Source organism: Hemitrygon akajei, chromosome 22 (genome assembly GCF_048418815.1).
Source record: "Hemitrygon akajei chromosome 22, sHemAka1.3, whole genome shotgun sequence".
In the NCBI taxonomy this organism is placed as follows: Eukaryota; Metazoa; Chordata; class Chondrichthyes; order Myliobatiformes; family Dasyatidae; genus Hemitrygon; species Hemitrygon akajei.
This window is the reverse complement of record NC_133145.1, coordinates 59,007,336-59,026,047: the sequence shown is the minus strand read 5'-3', so window position 1 is coordinate 59,026,047 and position 18,712 is coordinate 59,007,336. Positions and strand designations below refer to the sequence as shown.

Here is an 18,712-nt window from a genome sequence, read left to right as displayed (position 1 = left end):
TTATCAGGAATGGTCATAAACCCTGGTTGAGATTTTCCAGCAAATTCACGTTTCATTCCCAATAACTACAGACCGTTCTGGCACAGAAGGAGATCATAAAGAGCAACTCGTCCATCTAATTTTTACGACCAGCAAAATATTTTCTCTCAGGCACTATTCTAATTCTTCCAACGTTGACTTCCATTGGACTCGGAGAGACCGTGAATAACTCAACAGTATTTGAGATAACGTGGTTAAAAGTTAAAGCAAGGTGATTAGTTGCAAAGGGAAGGAAATGCGGAAAGCAAGTATTACAACAGCAAGTATTCAGCCAACACCAGAACAAGGGCAGATACCATGTTAGGCGCTCTCCAAGGAGTAGAATTTTAACAATCTCCACCTGATTGGCTGCGCGGTTGCCAAGGAAATCAATCTCCCTTCGCATCCTCGGCTTCTTTCAAACCAACCAATCGAGAAATTGCTTTGAATCGAACGAGCCAATCGGAGCGGCACAGCTTGAGGAATTTAAATAGCCGGGGCGCCACAGTCTCGGTAGTTCTGTTGGAGTGTGGAATCGGTCGGTGTAGTGTCAACTTTGGTGCCGGTTGTGCGAGTACATTTAACTTCTCTACAGAACTGGTGCGTAAAGTTATCTCGAACGGTATTCATAGTTAAGTAATAGTTGTAATCCTAAAAGGGGCCTAAGCCGGTTACCATTGAAGTGTGGCGTCTCCATAAAACTTTTTTGCCTTTTCGTAACTTGTACGGACAAACAAAATATCGCAATTGTATCCCAATTGGTGTTCTTTAACTCTGCAATTGTCTTTACCGATTTATCAACTGTAGTATCCATTTTTAAATTCTAGAACTCAAAATGACGGGCACGTTTCCTTCACGTGTTACAGATTTAACTCTTTAGTTGCTAACCATGTACTTTAAAATTGAATTCGCGGAATACTTAGCTGACGCTGACCATTGTGTCAAATTCTTTGTTCTGTTCTGTTGCATTGCAGTTTGATTTGAACGAGTTCCTAGTTTAAGGATGTCGACTGCAGCGAACGAGAACGCCTCGCCCCGTTTGACCAAGTTTAAGAACAAGGGGAAGGATGCCAATGTAAGTTCTGCAGAACCAGCCTAACCGTGCTGTGGAAATCCGAGGTGCCCGTGCGAACCGAAGTTGCATTTTTAAGTTTTAAAAAGCTGTAGAAAAAGAATGGAAACAAAATGGAAGGCGTGGGGGGGGGGGGGCGTGGATGTAGTCTTATAGGGAGCGTATGTCTGTAAATGGCCTTTTTTTTGTCTGCTGAAGGAATTGAGACGCAGGAGAATTGAAACCAACGTTGAACTGCGAAAAGCCAAAAAAGACGATCAGTTGTTCAAAAGGAGGAACGTGAACAGCTTTCCCGATGAGGCGTTATCGCCCCTTCAGGAGAAGAACTCTGTCCAGGTATTACACACTTAATTGGCAGCTTATTTCTTCATCTTTGGTTTTTTTTTGTGGTTATTGTCAATTAACATTTTGAACGTCTTATTAGATGCATATGAATTTGGAAGAAATTATCCAAGGTGTTCAGTCTAATTATTTGGAAACACGGCTTCAGGCTACACAAGCTGCTAGGTAAGTCTACTACTGGTTTGTATCAGCCTGGAGATCTTCTGAATTTGAGTTTGAAACCTGGGGCTAGAAATTAATTATATCAAATTTCTTTAAAGAAAGACACAAGCATGGACCTTGGGTCAGCTGACTCTTTAGAATTAGAATCAATAGGACTATTTGGAGAATGGGAGGGAGCAGTATTTAAAGAATATGCTGTTCTATTTTCTCTAGTCCAATTTAAATCTTTAAAGATGGCTATTTTATACTTTTGTATCCTGAAAATCAGTGCACATAGTTGCCTGCATTAAACCCCATCTGCCAGCTCTCTGCCCAGTTTCCAACTGGTCTAAATCCTGTTGGACTGCTGGTTATAGACCTCATTTGAAGAAAATGTGCCTCCATATGTCTGGAATGACCAAGCCAGTTTTGGATCCAAATTGCCATGGAATGATACACAATAAGGGATCTTGTCAAATGTATAGACAACATCCACTACCCCACCCTCCCCCAATCAATCATTGTCATCTCAATACTGTCTCATATTTAAGACAAGACCACCCCTCAAAAGTCATGCTGACTGTATTTCATGTTGAGTAACACACAATACTGGAGGAACTCATCGGATCAGATAGTATCTATGGAGATGAATAAGCAGACGATGTTTCAGCTTGAGACCCTTAATCAGGACTCTGGCCAGTTCTGATGAGGTGTTTTTGGGCTGAAACATCGACTATTTATTCCCCTCCATTGCTGCAGCATGAACTGCTGAGTTCCTCCAGGATTCTGTATTACTCTGGATTATCAAAATATATTTGTCACCCTAAGATTTATTTTCTTGTGGGCATTCACAGTAAATACAAATGGATGACTATTGTATTTACCAATGAAAACATGCACATAATAAGATGGGCAAACAAATGTGCAAAAGATGACAGACTGAAAATACAGAACGAAAAGTAAACTGGAGACAGTGAGATGTAAGAGCAGAATTTGACCCCAATGTGTCTGCTCTGACATTTGACTGTGGCTGATTTTTTTCCTCCTTGGCTTCAATCTCCTGCCTTCTCTCCTTATCCTTCCATGCCATGACTAATCAAAATCTATCAGACTGTCTTAATATACCCAAGGACTTGGCATCCAAAACACCTGTGGCAATAAATTCTGCAGATTTGCTGCTCCAGCTAAAGAAATTCCTCATCTGTTCTAAATGGATGCCTCTGTATTCTGAGGCTGTGCCCTCTGGTCTTCGACTGCCCCCCACCATAGGAAACATCCTCTCCACATCCGCTCTATTGAGGTCTTTCAAACTTCGATAGGTTTTAATGAGGTCCCCCTCATTCTTCTGAATTCTAGTGAGTAGAGGCCCAAAGCATCAAATGATCATGTGATAAGTCTTCCAATTCTGTCATCACTTTCATGAACCTTGTTTGAACCCTCTCCAATGTCAGCATATCCTCTTAGATAAGGGGCCCAAAACTGCTCACGATACTCCCAGCTGAGGCCTCGCCAGGGCTATGTGTAAGCCTCAACATTGCATCTCGCCTTCATATTCTAGTCCTCTAAATGAAAGCTAACATGGCATTTGCCTTTCTGACCTGCAAATTAACCTGTAGGGAATCCTGCATGAGGACTCCCGAGTCTCCCTGCACCTCAGATTTGAGTTTTCTCTCAATTTAGAAAAGTCTATGCTTTTATTTCCTCTACCAAAGTGCGTGACCATACACTTCCCAATGCTGAATTCCATCTGCCACTTCTTTGCCCATTGCCCCAATTCAAGTCCTTCTGTAGCCTCTTACTACTACAAAACTAGCTGCCCCTCCACCTACATTTGATAAGGTCCCACATAGGAGATTGGTGGGTAAAATCAAAGCTCAGGGCATCAGGGGGAAGGCATTGACATGGATAGAAAACTGGTTGGCAGATAGAAAGCAAAGGGTAGCGGTGAATGGGTGTTTCTCGGAATGGCAGGTGGTGACTAGTGGGGTGCCACAGGGCTCGGTATTGGGACCACAGCTGTTTACCATTTGCATTAACGATTTGGATGAAGGCATAGAAAATAACATCAGCAAATTTGCTGATGATACAAAGCTGGGTGGCAGTGTGACATGTGATGAGGATGTTAGGAGAATTCAGGGTGACTTGGATAGGCTGGGTGAGTGGGCAGATACTTGGCAGATGGCGTTTAATGTGAATAAGTGTGAGGTTATCCACTTTGGGAGTAAGAACAGGGAGGCAGATTATTATCTGAACGGTGTAGAGTTAGGTAAGGGAGAAATACAAAGATCTCGGAGTCCTTGTTCATCAGCCACTGAAGGTGAATGAACAAGTGCAGCAGGCAGTGAAGAAGGCTAATGGAATGTTGGCCTTTATTACAAAGGGAATTGAGTACAAGAGCAAGGAAATCCTTTTGCATTTGTACAGGGCCCTGGTGAGACCACACCTGGAGTATTGTGTACAGTTTTGGTCTCCAGGGTTAAGGAAGGACATCCTGGCTGTAGAGGAAGTGCAGCGTAGATTCACGAGGTTAATTCCTGGGATGTCTGGACTGTCTTGCGTAGAGAGGTTAGAGAGACTGGGCTTGTACACACTGGAATTAAGGAGATTGAGAGGGGATCTGATTGAAACATATAAGATTATTAAGGGATTGGACAAGATAGAGGCAGGAAATATGTTCCAGATGCTGGGAGAGTCCAGTACCAGAGGGCATAGTTTGAGAATAAGGGGTAGGTCATTTAGGACAGAGTTAAGGAAAAACTTCTTCTCCCAGAGAGTTGTAGGGGTCTGAAATGCACTGCCTCGGAAGGTAGTGGAGGCCAATTCTCTGGAAGCTTTCAAGAAGGAGCTAGATAGGTATCTTATGGATAGGGGAATCAAGGGATATGGGGACAAGGCAGGAACCGGGTATTGATAGTAATTGATCAGCCATGATCTCAGAATGGCGGTGCAGGCTCGAAGGGCCGAATGGTCTACTTCTGCACCTATTGTCTATTTGTATCAACTGCAAACTTGGCCACAAAGCCACCAATGCAGTCATCCAAATCTTTTGGCATAACAAAGTGTCCCAGTACACCCTGAGTCATCTGCAGAAAAGGCTCCCTTTGTTCCCACTCTTTGCCTCCTGCCCATCAGCCAGTGCTTTATCTCTGCTAGAATCTTTCCTGTAAGACCATGGGCTCTTGTTAAGCAGCCTCATGCATGGCACTTTGTCAAATGTGGAGAGTAACATCTGGTGGTGCATCAGGTGCCAACCTTGCCAGTTCTTTAGCATTTTGTTTTTTGGGAATGGAAAGCATGTAAGGAGCTGGCCGGATTCAAACCTAGGACCACTCCCCTCAAAGTCCAGTGTTGATGCCACTACACCGCTGGCCAGCTACTCTGTCAAAGGCCTTCTGAAAATCCAAGTCCACAACATCCACCGTTCTCCTTTGTCTATCCTGCTTGTTATTTCTTTTAAAAAAAAAAAAAAAATTCCAGCAGATTTTGTCAGGCAAAACTTTGGCCTATTATGTCATGTGCCTCCAAGTACCCAGAAACCCCACCCTTAACAATTAACATCTTCCCATTCACTGAGGGCAGATTAATTGGCCTAGAATTTCCTTCTGCCTCTATTTCTTGAAGAGTGGAGTGACACACACAATTTTCCAGTCCTCCAGAAAGAACCATGGTAGAATCTATTCTTTATTGAAAGATTCTTACTAATGTCTCCACAATCTCTTTGGCCACCTCTCCCAGAACCCTGGGGTGTATACCATTTGCTCCAAGTGACCTCCTTTCCTTCAGGCCTTAGTTTCCCAAGCACCATTCCCCTTATGATGGCACTTATGCCCCTGGCACTTTCTAACTTCTGGCACACTGCTAGTGTCTTCCACAGTGAAGACTGATGCAAAATACGTCAGTTCATCTGCCATTTCCTTGTCCCTTTTTGCTACCTCTCTGGCAGTCCAATATCTGCCCTTATCTCTTTACACTTGCATTTGAAGAAATACTTTGTATCCTCTTCAAAGAGATCTTTTTGCCTTTTTACCAACTGGAAAATTACCTTTTTCAGTTGCCTTCTGTTGATTTTTAAAAGCTTCTCAATCCCCTTTAGTATAGCTTCAATTCTCAAAGTTCCAAGTAAATTTATTAAAGCACATTGGCAACATACTACCTTCAGATTCATTTTCTTGCAAGCATTTACAGAATAGAAATGCAATGGAATCAATTAAAAATGTCAGACACACAAAGAGCATTGTGCAAAGGACAAACTGCGCAAATAAGTAAATACTGAGAACATGAGTTGTAGAGTCCTTGAAAGCGAGTCCCACTGGTTGGTGAGTGAAGTTGTCCACTTTGGTTCAGGAGCCTGATGATTGAAGGTTAATAACTACTCAGAACTTAGTGCTATGGGACCCAAGGTTCCTTCCTGATGATAGTAGTGAGAGGAGTATGGCCTCAATGGTGGGGGTCCGTTACGATGGGTGCTGCTTTCTTGTGGCAGTGGTGGGGAGGGTTTTTCCTGTGAAGAATGGGCTATGGTCACCCTTTTTGTGGGTCTTCATATAAAAATTTCTATCATATCTGTAATTGATTTGTTACCTTATTTGAAGGTTTTTTTTAGATCAATGATTCCTTCACTATTTAGTTTTATTAACAACTTCATCTATCTTTCCCCACAGGAAGCTGCTTTCTAGAGAAAAGCATCCTCCCATTGACAAAATCATTCAGTCTGGCCTCATCCCCAAGTTTGTCACTTTCCTTGGTAACTTTGACTGTAGCCCAATTCAGTTTGAAGCTGCCTGGGCTCTCACCAACATAGCCTCTGGAACATCAGATCAGACCAAGGCAGTTGTTGATGGTGGTGCTATTCCTGCTTTCATAAGTCTCCTGGCTTCACCACATCCCCACATCAGCGAACAGGCAGTGTGGGCGCTGGGAAACATTGCAGGTAATGGTCAGGCTGTAAATTGTTTCAGAAGAAATAACTGTCCAAATCTATTAATGTGATGAATATGTGCTCTAAATTCACTCTAGCTACTTCATCAGGTACCTATGGTCTCCCTCATTAACAAGATATTTTTGTCCATAAAAATGCTCAAGATACTTTTTATTAACTGCATGAAAATCCCCAGAGATGAGCAATTTTAGATGCACCAACAATCGTTCTATTAAAATCACTTGGATCATGTTTCTTCCCCATTCTGATGTTTGATCTGAACGACAGAACCTCTTGACCAGGGATTCCCAACTAACATTTTTTAATGCCATGGGCCAATACCTTTTAAGCAAAGGTCCATTGGGCCCCAGGTTGGGAACTCCTGCTCTTGACCATGTCCGCATGCTTTTGAGTATTGAGTTGCTGCCACATGGTTAGATGTTTGCGTTACCTAATAAAGTGGCCACTGAGTGTAGCTTGCGATAAGCCAGGCAATTGAATATTCTAGGATGTGGACCAGAAGGAGCAAGTTAGACAGCTTTTCACCAAATAATGGTGTCAGGTTTGGATGCATGCCTGCTTTTCAGTAGAGTTGTTAGTTGTGAAATACGAATTTGGTATCCAATAATTTGCCCCTGATCAAAATCAAAGTTACTTTTGATCGAATTAGCTCTTTGGTCATTAATAATTTAAATTGCAACTGTAAATGAGATGGGGGTGGGTGGAAGGAGGAAGAAATTAAGATGACATTTCTTGATTCTTAATAGTTAGATTATATTATCATCCTTTTTAAATTGCCTTCGATCAGCTTTAAGTTGTCCAGGTAATGAAATGGCTGTTCATTTCAGGTGATGGATCACACTACAGAGACTTGGTTATCAAGTGTGGTGCTCTTGACCCATTGATGGCATTGATGGCTGTTCCTGATTTATCTATATTATCGGTGAGCTCCTGTTTTCATTTTATGAAGCCTGCTAAATGGCTGACGTCTACAATTGAACACCCTGCTCTGTGGGTAAATTGCTGCTAAATTAGTGATATTAATAGTCATTCAATATGGGGATTTGATGTAATAAAGTGAAGTAAATGCATGTTGGGTATCCCTTATCCAAAATGCTTGGGGCCGGAAGTGCTTTGGTTTGCTGATTTTTTTTTTGATCAGATGGCTTAGGATGGCCATCATTTCTGATTGAATTTGTGCCACTGGTAAGCAGCCTCTATTCATCACACATGTACTAGTGCAGCTGTTCAGTGTTACATTTTCATCAGTGAGAACATTTGCCAAGATCAGTTAATTTCTCTACTACTTTGTGACCAGCAAATGCCATTGATGCGCCATCAATAACTCACGGAGACGTGAGGCGAGAGATAGGCTTTTATTAGCTGGAAGAGAGCACTATCAGCAGCAAGAGCCCACCACACAACATCCTGGAGACTGAGGGAGGAGCAGTGCCTCCAATCGCCTTTATACAGGGGGTCTGTGGGAGCAGCCACAGGAGCAGTCAGCGGGGGGGGGGGGGGGGGGGGTGTCCAGACAGGTATATGTAGTTGACCACAGCCATATCACCATAAAACAGGCCTGTTGAATCTTCTCAATTGCCTTCACTTTTCTGCAGCGGATAGATCTTTGCTTGTTTCATGATGTCATACCATTAAGTGGGGGAAGGAAAATGAAGCGCGAAGGGGAAAGGACAAATGACCAACAGGATCTGGTCAAAACCTTTACTGACCGGCTGTATTGCAGCCTGGTATGGGGAAAACCAATGCCTTTGAGTGATACAAGTCTACTGCAACACTAAAAAAAATTCTGCATAATTATACATGTGTAATGGTAGAAAAATACAAGCATATGAAAGTTAAACTACAAGGAAAAGTCCAGTCCAACAACAGTTCCTGAACCTAATGGTTTGGGAACTAAGGCACTTGTCTCATACCAGATATGATATCCGGAATTTGTGTGTCAAAGATTTCATTGGTTTACAAAACAATAGGTGTTTGTTTGAGCTTGTCATTTTGTGCAGCACATTGGCACTTAAATAAAATAAAACAAATCATTGCTCAAAATGAATAAATTTATAATTTTCTTCCAGTCTAGTTATCTAAGAAATGTAACGTGGACCCTGTCCAATCTCTGCCGGAACAAGAACCCATCTCCACCAGTTGAAGCAGTGAAACAAATCCTGCCAGCACTTGTGCGCCTCCTACAACACGATGACAAGGAAGTCCTCGCTGATGCCTGCTGGGCTATTTCGTATCTCACAGATGGTTCCAATGATCGCATAGATGTGGTTGTGTCTACTGGGGTTGTACCACGTCTGGTGCAACTGCTTTCGTCGTGTGAACTAGCAATTGTAGTAAGTTCACTTTTTAAATGAAAATGTCAACTGCTTAATTATTAATGTTGAAACTTGGATCAAATTTTAAAATGTAGCAAGGCTAGAGTGAGTTGAGTCAAAGTTGATGGTGGTTAAGGAGGCATGTGGTGTGTTGGCCTTTATTAGTCAGGGGAATAGTTGGAGCTGAGGTAATGTTGCAGCTCTATAAATCTTTGGTTATTTCACACTGGGGATATGGTGTTCAGTTCTTGTCTCATTATAGGAAGGATGTGGAAGCTTCAGAGGGAGCAGAGGAAATTTATCAGGATACTGCCTGGATTAGAGCATGTCTGAGGAAAGAATGAGTGAGCTAGGTAGGGCATTTTGGAATGAAGGAGGATGAGATGTGACTTGATGGGTTTGAGATTAATAGCAGTGGGTTGAGTGGATAGCCACAGCCTTTACCCAGACTTGGTTCAAAAGGGCTTAATTTTAATCTGTTTGGTAGATGCAGATACATTAGGGACATTTAAAATACCTTGGATAGGTACATGGAGTGCCTATCTAAAATGTGTTGGAGGGATTGGCCCACCATTGTGGGTTGAAGGGGCTTTACTGTTCTGTTCTACCCTGTTAATGTGATTCTACAGGTTGAGTAACACTAGCTACCTTAGATTATGGGAAGTCTTGTGTAGAAGGATTGAAAGTTGGAACTAAATATTAGCAAAGTGCAGCATTTAATTAGGAACCCCTCCCCCACCAACTTGCCAGTCACCTAAATGAAATTAACCCACTTTAATTCCCAGAAAATGGATGTCACAAACGCAGTAAATACCACCAGTTTTCATACAATTGATGGTGATGATCCTGTTACGTGACATTTTAGCATCTTAGTCAGCCATAGTGAGGTACTGAGCTGTATCACCATAGTGAATTTGTTTAAGCCCATCGGGTATCAGAAGGGAGAAAGTGCATATGGGCTTTATTCCAAATGTACTACCTTTTTAGAGGGCTCGGGTAGGCATTGATTGGTAGGACTCTTTCAAAACTGAGAACCAGGAGTGTACATGCCCAAAGATTTCTGAAGTTGGCAGCCCCACAAATAGTGGTTAAGAAGGCACACTTCATTTTCTGGAGCACAGAAGAGACCATAGTCATTCGTAGCTTGGATGAACAGTTGGACATCTGGAGGAACTCAGCAGGTCAGGCAGCATCTATGGAGGGTGTTTTGGGCTGAGACCATTCATAGCTTGGAGTTGGCTATTCTGGCTGCCATGTCAAAGGATGCAGTTGTAGTGAAAGTACAGAGGAGATTCGCAGGATATTTCTGGGGCTCCTCACTCAGTTGAGGAGAGTGGGAGTTGTTTTCCTAGAGTATACAGGGCTAAGAAGTTGCTTAAGGGACACAGCGGTTGGGGGGGGGGGGGGGTTTGCAATCATGAAGTAATACAACATTGAAAACTGCTGGCCAATCATGTTGCCTGAGTGAACTAATCCCACACCCTGCATTTAGCCTAGCCCGCAGTCTTTAACCGTTTCTAACTGTTGTAAATGTACTGTTTCCTCTAGCAGCTTGGTCCATAGATTCACCATCCTCTAGAAAAAGTTGCCCTTCAGATCCCTTTTCAAATTCTCTTCTCTGCTGCCTTTTTGGACTTCCCTCTGCTTGGAAAAGCTTTCCCAATTGGTGTTTATAATTAGAGGGCATCTCTTTTAAAGGGCAAAGAGATTAGAGACAATTTGAGTAATTTCCACAGGGTTGATGAAATTTGGGGCACTGCCTCAGGGTGGTGGAATCAGGTGAACTCCTAGTTTGATCACAAAGACATTACAAACCACCCCCACAGCCATTTCAATTTTAGTTGCAACATACCACATGTTCAGCTGGCATCTCCCTGCTGTGCACGTTAATACGCCAGTGTTGATGGCATCTCAGTAGCATAATGGTTAGTGCAATCAGATTTTACAGTGCCAGCAATCACAATTTGGGGTTTGAATCCTGGTAAAGTGTATCCCTGTGACAATGGATTTCCTCCAGGTGCTCTAGTTTCCTCCTACATTCCAGAGATGTGTGGGTCAAGGTTAGAAAGTTGTGGACATTGGATCTTGGTGACATTTGTGGGCTGCTCCCAGCACAATCCTCTTATTTGACACAAGCAACTGTTTCAGTATGAATGTAACAAGTAAAGCTAGTCTTGTATTTACGACAAGGATTTGGTTTAAATATAATTGAATGAATTTCAGCCAACTTTGGCCGTGTAGGTTTAAGGAGGCTAATTGAGTTCTGTATGGTTTCTGCAGCTCTCTAAATTGATGCCCTCCTTTTCTTCCCAGACTCCTGGTCTCAGGGCAGTGGGCAATATAGTGACTGGGACGGACGATCAGACGCAGATAGTGATCGACTCGGGTGCACTGAGTTTGTTCACTGCTCTGCTTACTCACCCAAAGAGCAACATCCAGAAAGAGGCTGCATGGACCATCTCAAACATCACTGCAGGGAAACCGGAACAAATCCAGTCAGTTATTGACAATGGGCTCGTTCCTTTGCTCATCCAGTTACTCAGAAAGGTGAGTAATAAAAACCTTGTGTTTTGGAATGGCCATTACAGATAGAGAATTCTCCAACTACATTGCATTAAGCACTGACCATCTGCTTGCACTTGAGTGGACCTGATCCTATGTCTGTACTTTTAAACCAGTTTGGGAGTTCTCACTCCTACAGTACACTTGAGGTTGAAGAATTTCTTGGTCTTTAGTTTTCTAAACCAGAGAGATTATATTGAGTCAATGGTTAAAGTTTTCAACTACAAGGATCTGAGGTTGGGAGATCAGAAGTCTACTGAATGGCAGAAGGATCAATGGCTAACTTGCACTTCTAGTCTGTAGAGTAGTGGCAGTGACCTAGAATCATCCCTCGCTGCTGTCTAAAGAGTTTATGTTCTCCCCTTGACCTTGTGGGTTTCCCATAGGTGCTCCAGTTTCCTCCCACATTCTAAAGATCTACATGTTGTGGTCATGCTCTAGTGGCGCTGGAAGGGTGGTGGCACTTGCAGGCGTGGACACAAATGACATACTTCACTGTTTTGATGCAAGTATGACATGAAGTTGATCTTTAATCATTGATAACCACTTGGGGTTGACCAAGAGATCTTTTAGGAAGTTTCTCTGCAGAATGTCTCCCACGTTCAACCCATCGGCTGCAAGTTGTTTTGTGGCAAACGGAAGCCATAAAATCATTGGTTTCCTTTTAAGTGAAACTCGTTTCACAGGATCCACCAATGTGTATAGGATGGAACTTTCCTTCAGTGATTGCCACAATTGTAGTTTGATAATCTTGGAACAATTGAAAACAAAGTTCCACAGTCTCCAAGCTTCTGAAAAGGTTGGAGTCGTAGGTGTGCCTTGCTACTTGAACCTAGCTGTTTTATAGATTAATTGCTTATCACTGGAATTTTTGTTCTCTAGCCTGAATGAGACAAACATGCCAGCTTTTTCCTTTGTTCTTTTCTTTAAAGCAGCCATGAGCTGCTCATTCCTGACTTCCCAAAACCAACCTACTGCAAAAGTAAACATGAGGAAATCTGCAGATGCTGGAAATTCAAACAACAACACACACAAAATGCTGGTGGAACACAGCAGGCCAGGCAGCATCTATAGGACTGTCAACGTTTTGGGCCGAGACCCTTTGTCAGTCAGCATTTTGTGTGTGCTACTGCAAAAGTATCAGGGTTGACCTGTGGGTATAGATTGTACACAAACATGCTCGTTCCTGGCAAAGATTTGTGCATATTAAGTGGAATCTGCTTATATATTTAATGTAAGCTTGTTTGAATATTTGGTTACTGAGGAACAGTAAACTTTTGTAACCAGACCCACAATACCAGATTGTAAAGGTTGATGCAAAAGGACTGTTTAGTTTTGTGTAATTATAACTGGTCGGCCTGATTTATTTAAATAACAGGTAAAAGCCTTTCCTTTATGGGTGCCCCCCGGGCACACATGCAATGCATTTAGTCAAAGCAGATTCACTGGTATTGACTTGAACAGAAAAATCAGTTTCGTGCCCACTGGTAGAAGTATAGCAGTAACTTCTCCACCAGCATTGCGCTGAGGAGATTTGAGAGGTGTAAAAGATGATAAAGGCATAGATTTGGCTAGCCAGAGACTTTTTCCCAGGGCAAATACAAGGATTGGGGGGAGAGGGCATAATTAAGGGAATTGGAGGAAAGTAAAGGAGGATGTCAGAGGTAAGTTCTTCACTCAGTGGGTGCACAGAATGCCCTGCCAGGGCTGGGAAAAGAGGCAGATGTATCGGGGGCACTTGGATGATAGACAAATGGAGGGCTATGTGGGAGGGAAGGGTTGGCTGCATCTTGGCGCAGGTTAAAAGTTCAGCACAACATTGTGGGCTGAAGGGCCTGTACTGTGCTGTAACATTCTATGTGAGCCTTGCTGCATGTAATCAGATATACTGAAGGAATGTTGCCTTTGCTTTGTGCCGCTTACATTAACGTTCACTTATTTTTCAGGGTGACTTTAAAACTCAGAAAGAAGCTGTCTGGGCTGTCACTAATTACACCAGTGGTGGTACAGTTGAGCAAATCATCTACCTCGTTCAAGCTGGAGTTATTGATCCATTAATGGCCTTGCTATCGGTCAAGGATTGCAAGACCATCCAAGTCATTTTAGATGCCATTACTAATGTCTTCCTGGTAAGTGCATGGCATGTTAGTAATTGGCTGCCATCTTGTACTAAATGTTCTATTTATTATTTATTCGATTTTCACCTAGTTATTAGTCATATAACACAAACAGTCCAATCAGTTTGTGCCAACCAAGACATCCAGCTAAATTCATCCCATTTGGTCCATATCCCTTCTAAGCCTTGTCCATGTACTTGTACAAATGCCTCTTCTACTGGTGAAAATTCTGTAGCTACAATAAATACTGCTTTAATATTTGGTGCTTTCACTATACAGTGTAAAAGTCTTGAAGACTACCCTGAACACTATACTTAACTGAACTCTCATTTGTTAAAACCATGCTAAATGGTTGTTTCCTAGTTCAAAACTACCTGCTATTAACATCTCTAATGACCCAGTGCAAAACGTGAAACTTACAAGAGACATCTTATGTGTCAAGCAGCATCTGCAGAGGCAAAGGGAAGGTCAACATTTCTTTTTAGATTAAGACTGTGCATTAAGTCCTAATTGTAGTGGCTCAGCCTGAAATGTTGACCATTCCTCCCTCCGCCTGCTCAGTTGTGGCAGAGTTCCTCCTGCAGTTTGCTTTGTGCTCCAGATTCCAGCATCTGGGATCCTTTCCCGCCTGAGTAAGCTGGATCTTGAGACTGCATGAAACATTGTCAAAAAATAGCAAGTTTTGGATAACAGGCTAGTGATGTTTCTAAAACTTGAGCCCCCTTGCACAAGTGCTGCTCATCTAGTTGAATTGCAAAATTGGGTTGAGCACGAACTAAAAGAAATGATTTTGCTTTGTTTTTGGAAGTGGTTGCAATGAAGCTTTACCATTGTAATTTCTTTCTGATTTGTAGGGAGAAATTACTGGGTAAAAGGAATGTAGAGTTGCAATCAGATCAGCCAGGATCTTGAAACATCATCTGCAGCAATGCAGAAGATGAAGCTGCTGCCTGATTGCTCCTGACCTCAATGCTGCCTGTAATTTTTCTCTGAATGCTCCATTTTCCTTCTGCATCCCAAGGACTCCCCACCCCCACCCCAGAGCATAGAATGAGGGAGATTTGATAAAGGTGTACAACGGAAGTACAGATTGGGGTAAATGCAAGCAGCCTTGTTCCATTGAAGTTGGATGAGATTAGAACTAAAGACATTGGGTTAAGAGTGAAATAAGTAAGGGGAGCCTGAGGGGGAACTTCACTCAGGGTTGGTGAGAGATGCTGGTGGAAGTGGGTTCAATTGCAACACTTTGAGAAGTTTGGGTAAGTACATGGGTAGGAGTATGGAGAGCCATGGTCCATGTGCAGATTGGGACTAGGCAGAAAAACAGTTTGGCACAAACTAGATGGCCTGTTTGTGCTGTTCACTTGTGTGGCTAGAAATGAGTAGTGAAGCTCAATTACTGAGGGCTGGGATGAACTGTGGTTGGAAATGGATCCCCAAGACATAAAGAATCTTAACTGTACTTTGAGCTTGGTTTTCAGATATTTTTAATTATTCCAGACTGCAGAAAAAGTTGGTGAAACGGATAAGCTTTGTCTAATTGTTGAAGAATGTGGAGGTCTGGATAAAATTGAAGCTCTTCAGTCTCATGAGAATGAAGCAGTATACAAAGCATCACTGAATCTGATAGAGAAATACTTCTCAGAAGAGGTAAGCATTTCAGAAATGGTCGTTTCAATCCAATATTGATACATTTTCAAATGACTGAAGTTGAAGCATTAAACTCGCCATTAAATGAGCTCTCATTTCACAGTAACAATGATAAAGCAACTCAAAATGCTGAAGGAACTTAGCAGGTCAGGCACTATCTGTGAAGATGAATGAACAGTCAGTGTTGATGACTCTTCATCAAGATCCTGTTTATTCATTTCCATAAATGCTGTCTGACTTACTGAGGTCCTCCAGCATTTTGTTGGTACTGAAATTAAGAGCTTGTGTATATAATGATCAAATACTACTTTTGAGGCTGTTTGTGTTACATTAACTGTTCACTTTGTTTCAGCAGGGTAAATGTTAGATACAAAATGTGTTTTATTGACATCTTCCATATGCCTTTTCTGGACTCTGCTGAACTAGAAATCTTTCATTTTGTCTTTATAGGTAGAGGAAGACCAGAGTGTTGTACCAGAAGCCACTCAAGAGGCTTTTACCTTTCAGACTGAGAACCCGAGCATCAAATTTGACTTTTAAATTCTAGGTTTCTACCTCTACATTGTTTGTTCTTCTGACTGCCTCACTATCTAGAACCTATACTTGAGTACTTTCATGTACATTTGTGTAAATGTTTACCTGTTCTGAACTTGTAATTAGAATGTAAATATTTCTCTGAACTGTCACTATTTTATTTTGCCATTTCAGGTGGCATGAGTGCATTGAGATTCTGTAACTTGAAATAAAGTATTTGGGAAATTCTCAATTTGTGTTTTGTTTACTTCAAGAGTAACCAGTGTTCTTAAATTGATTTATTTATTCCAAGTGCATGTAGATTAAACTTTGTTTAAAATTACAACATTACAGCCTTGCTATGTTTATCAAAGCTGTCCATTCTGATCAGTCTTGGTTCCTCTACTGTTTAAAAAGCCTTGTTTGGTTTGAATGGATACCTTACAGTAACAGTATATGCAATAGGAGAGATTTCCCTCTGCATTAAATTACTTTCTTGGGGCTTGGCAAGAGCATTCCCATTAGGTCCCAATCCTTCCACTGTATTCTTGCTGTTCGTTGATGGTTTGCTGCCAAACTTATAACAAATTGCTACCTTCAGGACATGGGAGAAATAAGTAAACTCCACCCAAGTCCTGTGTTCCCTGCAGCTTGGTAGCACTAGCCTGCACTGCTTGCATTTCTAATTTGTTTACTTGTTATTTGACCATTTTCTTGTGTTCAATCCAGTTGCTTTTTCCTTGTGGGTGGAGGAATAGAAAACATTCATTTAGTTTTTGAAGGATGCAAACCCACGGTATGTTCAATCAAAATCTTTGACCAGAGATTCTGATTGAGGCATCAAGAATGGGAAAGTTATTGAAGATATTCCAAGGTACCACACAGGGACTGATTAGGAATAGTCAGCATAGCTTTGTTGTAGGAAGGTTGTGTCTAACCAACTATATAGAGTTTTTTTTGAGGAAGTTATCAGGAAAGTTGATAAAGGCAAGGCAGTGGACCTTGGGCATTTGACAAGATCCCACATGGGAGGTTGGTCAAGAAAGTTCAGTTGCTTGGCACTCGCGAGATAACTTGGATTAGACATTGGCTTTGTGGGAGAAGCTAGAGAGTGAGGGAGTTGCCTCTGTGACCAGTGGAGTGTAACAGGGATTGATGCTGGGTCTGTTTATCATCTATTTGGATGATGTGGTTAACTGGATCAGCAAATGACATGCACCACCTCTGGGAAGCAAAGTGTTTGCAGAGTGATCATATTTTCAATAACTATACACTTTCTGGGAAAAATTGAATTGGGATAAGTTTTGAGCTGATTGTAACACTCAGCTCAAGAAGTGATGAAGGAACAACCACAGAGAATGTTTTTAGTCTAGACTTTTGCTAATGTTTGTAATTTTAACAGCACTTGGATGATCTTTGTGCTAATATCAAATTTTATGAATCTGAATATTTTGATACTATGCTATGACTTGATCAATGGACAAACCATTCTGTGATTTAACCTGAGTTTACTGAGTAATTTTCATTCACCCTGGTAGCCTATTTGTCAGTGAGGTTTAGATTTGATGTTGGTTATTTGAGTTGAGAAGTGCCCCTCTGCTCCTTAAGTCAATTATTAGCATAATTGATTCATCCACTTGATATTGCATATTTTACTCATTTATAGACAATAGGTGCAGAAGTAGACCATTTGGCCCTTCGAGCCTGCACCGCCATTTTGAGATCATGGCTGATCAACTACTATCAATACCCAGTTCCTGCCTTGTCCCCATATCCCTTGATTCCCCTATCCATAAGATACCTATCTAGCTCCTTCTTGAAAGCATCCAGAGAATTGGCCTCCACTACCTTCCGAGGCAGTGCATTCCAGACCCCCACAACTCTCTGGGAGACGAGGTTTTTCCTTAACTCTGTCCTAAATGACCTACCCCTTATTCTCAAACCATGCCCTCTGATACTGGACTCTCCCAGCATCTGGAACATATTTCCTGCCTCTATCTTGTCCAATCCCTTAATAATCTTATATGTTTCAATCAGATCCCCTCTCAATCTCCTTAATTCCAGCGTGTACAAGCCCAGTCTCTCTAACCTCTCTACGTAAGACAGTCCAGACATCCCAGGAATTAACCTCGTGAATCTACGCTGCACTTCCTCTACAGCCAGGATGTCCTTCCTTAACCCTGGAGACCAAAACTGTACACAATACTCCAGGTGTGGTCTCACCAGGGCTCTGTACAAATGCAAGAGGATTTCCTTGCTCTTGTACTCAATTCCCTTTGTAATAAAGGCCAACATTCCATTAGCCTTCTTCGCTGCCTGCTGCACTTGCTCATTCACCTTCAGTGACTGATGAACAAGGACTCTGAGATCTCTTTGTATTTCTTCCTTACCCAACTCTACACCGTTCAGATAATCTGCCTTCCTGTTCTTACTCCCAAAGTGGATAACCTCACACTTAATCACATTAAACGCCATCTGCCAAGTATCTGCCCACTCACCCAGCCTATCCAAGTCACCCTGAATTCTCCTAACATCCTCATCACATGTCACACTGCCACCCAGCTTAGTATCATCAGCAAATTTGCTGATGTTATTTTCTATGCCTTCATCCAAATCGTTAATGTAAATGGTAAACAGCTGTGGTCCCAATACCGAGCCCTGTGGCACCCCACAAGTCACCACCTGCCATTCCGAGAAACACCCATTCACCGCTACCCTTTGCTTTCTATCCGCCAACCAGTTTTCTATCCATGTCAATGCCTTCCCCTGATGCCCTGAGCTTTGATTTTACCCACCAATCTTCTATGTGGGACCTTATCAAATGCCTTCTGAAAAATTGAGGTACACTACATCCACTGGATCTCCCCCCGTCTAACTTCCTGGTTACATCCTCGAAAAACTCCAACAGATTAGTCAAGCATGATTTACCCTTGGTAAATCTATGCTGGCTCGGCCCAATCCTATCACTGCTATCTAGATATGCCACTATTTCATCCTTAATAATGGACTCTAGCATCTTTCCCACCACCGATGTCAGGCTGAC

At 42.1% G+C, this 18,712-nt stretch overlaps 1 protein-coding gene across 3 annotated transcripts; it reads left to right on the top strand.

The window, feature by feature from the left end:
* Positions 1 to 504: 504 nt before the first annotated feature.
* Positions 505 to 15,938, top strand: kpna2 (karyopherin alpha 2 (RAG cohort 1, importin alpha 1)). 3 transcript variants are annotated; one of them, XM_073026367.1, is made up of 11 exons: positions 505 to 618; positions 993 to 1,093; positions 1,289 to 1,426; positions 1,515 to 1,597; positions 6,235 to 6,503; positions 7,340 to 7,434; positions 8,582 to 8,845; positions 11,141 to 11,374; positions 13,336 to 13,518; positions 15,007 to 15,156; positions 15,607 to 15,938. In XM_073026367.1, the coding sequence occupies exons 2-11, from the start codon at positions 1,022 to 1,024 to the stop codon at positions 15,694 to 15,696; spliced, it is 1,578 nt and encodes a 525-aa protein (XP_072882468.1). In that variant the 5' UTR covers positions 505 to 618; positions 993 to 1,021; the 3' UTR covers positions 15,697 to 15,938. The 3 variants fall into 3 exon arrangements, with proteins under 3 accessions (XP_072882468.1, XP_072882469.1, XP_072882470.1); XM_073026368.1 differs by lacking the exon at positions 13,336 to 13,518; XM_073026369.1 differs by lacking the exon at positions 15,607 to 15,938 and having other exon boundaries at positions 14,976 to 15,156.
* Positions 15,939 to 18,712: the final 2,774 nt, after the last annotated feature.

Coding starts and splice junctions, on each gene's coding strand:
- kpna2 (XM_073026367.1), top strand. CDS start 1,022: ATGTCGACTGCAGCGAACGAGAACGCCTCGCCCCGTTTGACCAAGTTT. Junction 6,504..7,339: donor GGCGCTGGGAAACATTGCAG/GTAATGGTCAGG, acceptor TGTTCATTTCAG/GTGATGGATCACACTACAGA. Junction 11,375..13,335: donor TCATCCAGTTACTCAGAAAG/GTGAGTAATAAA, acceptor CTTATTTTTCAG/GGTGACTTTAAAACTCAGAA.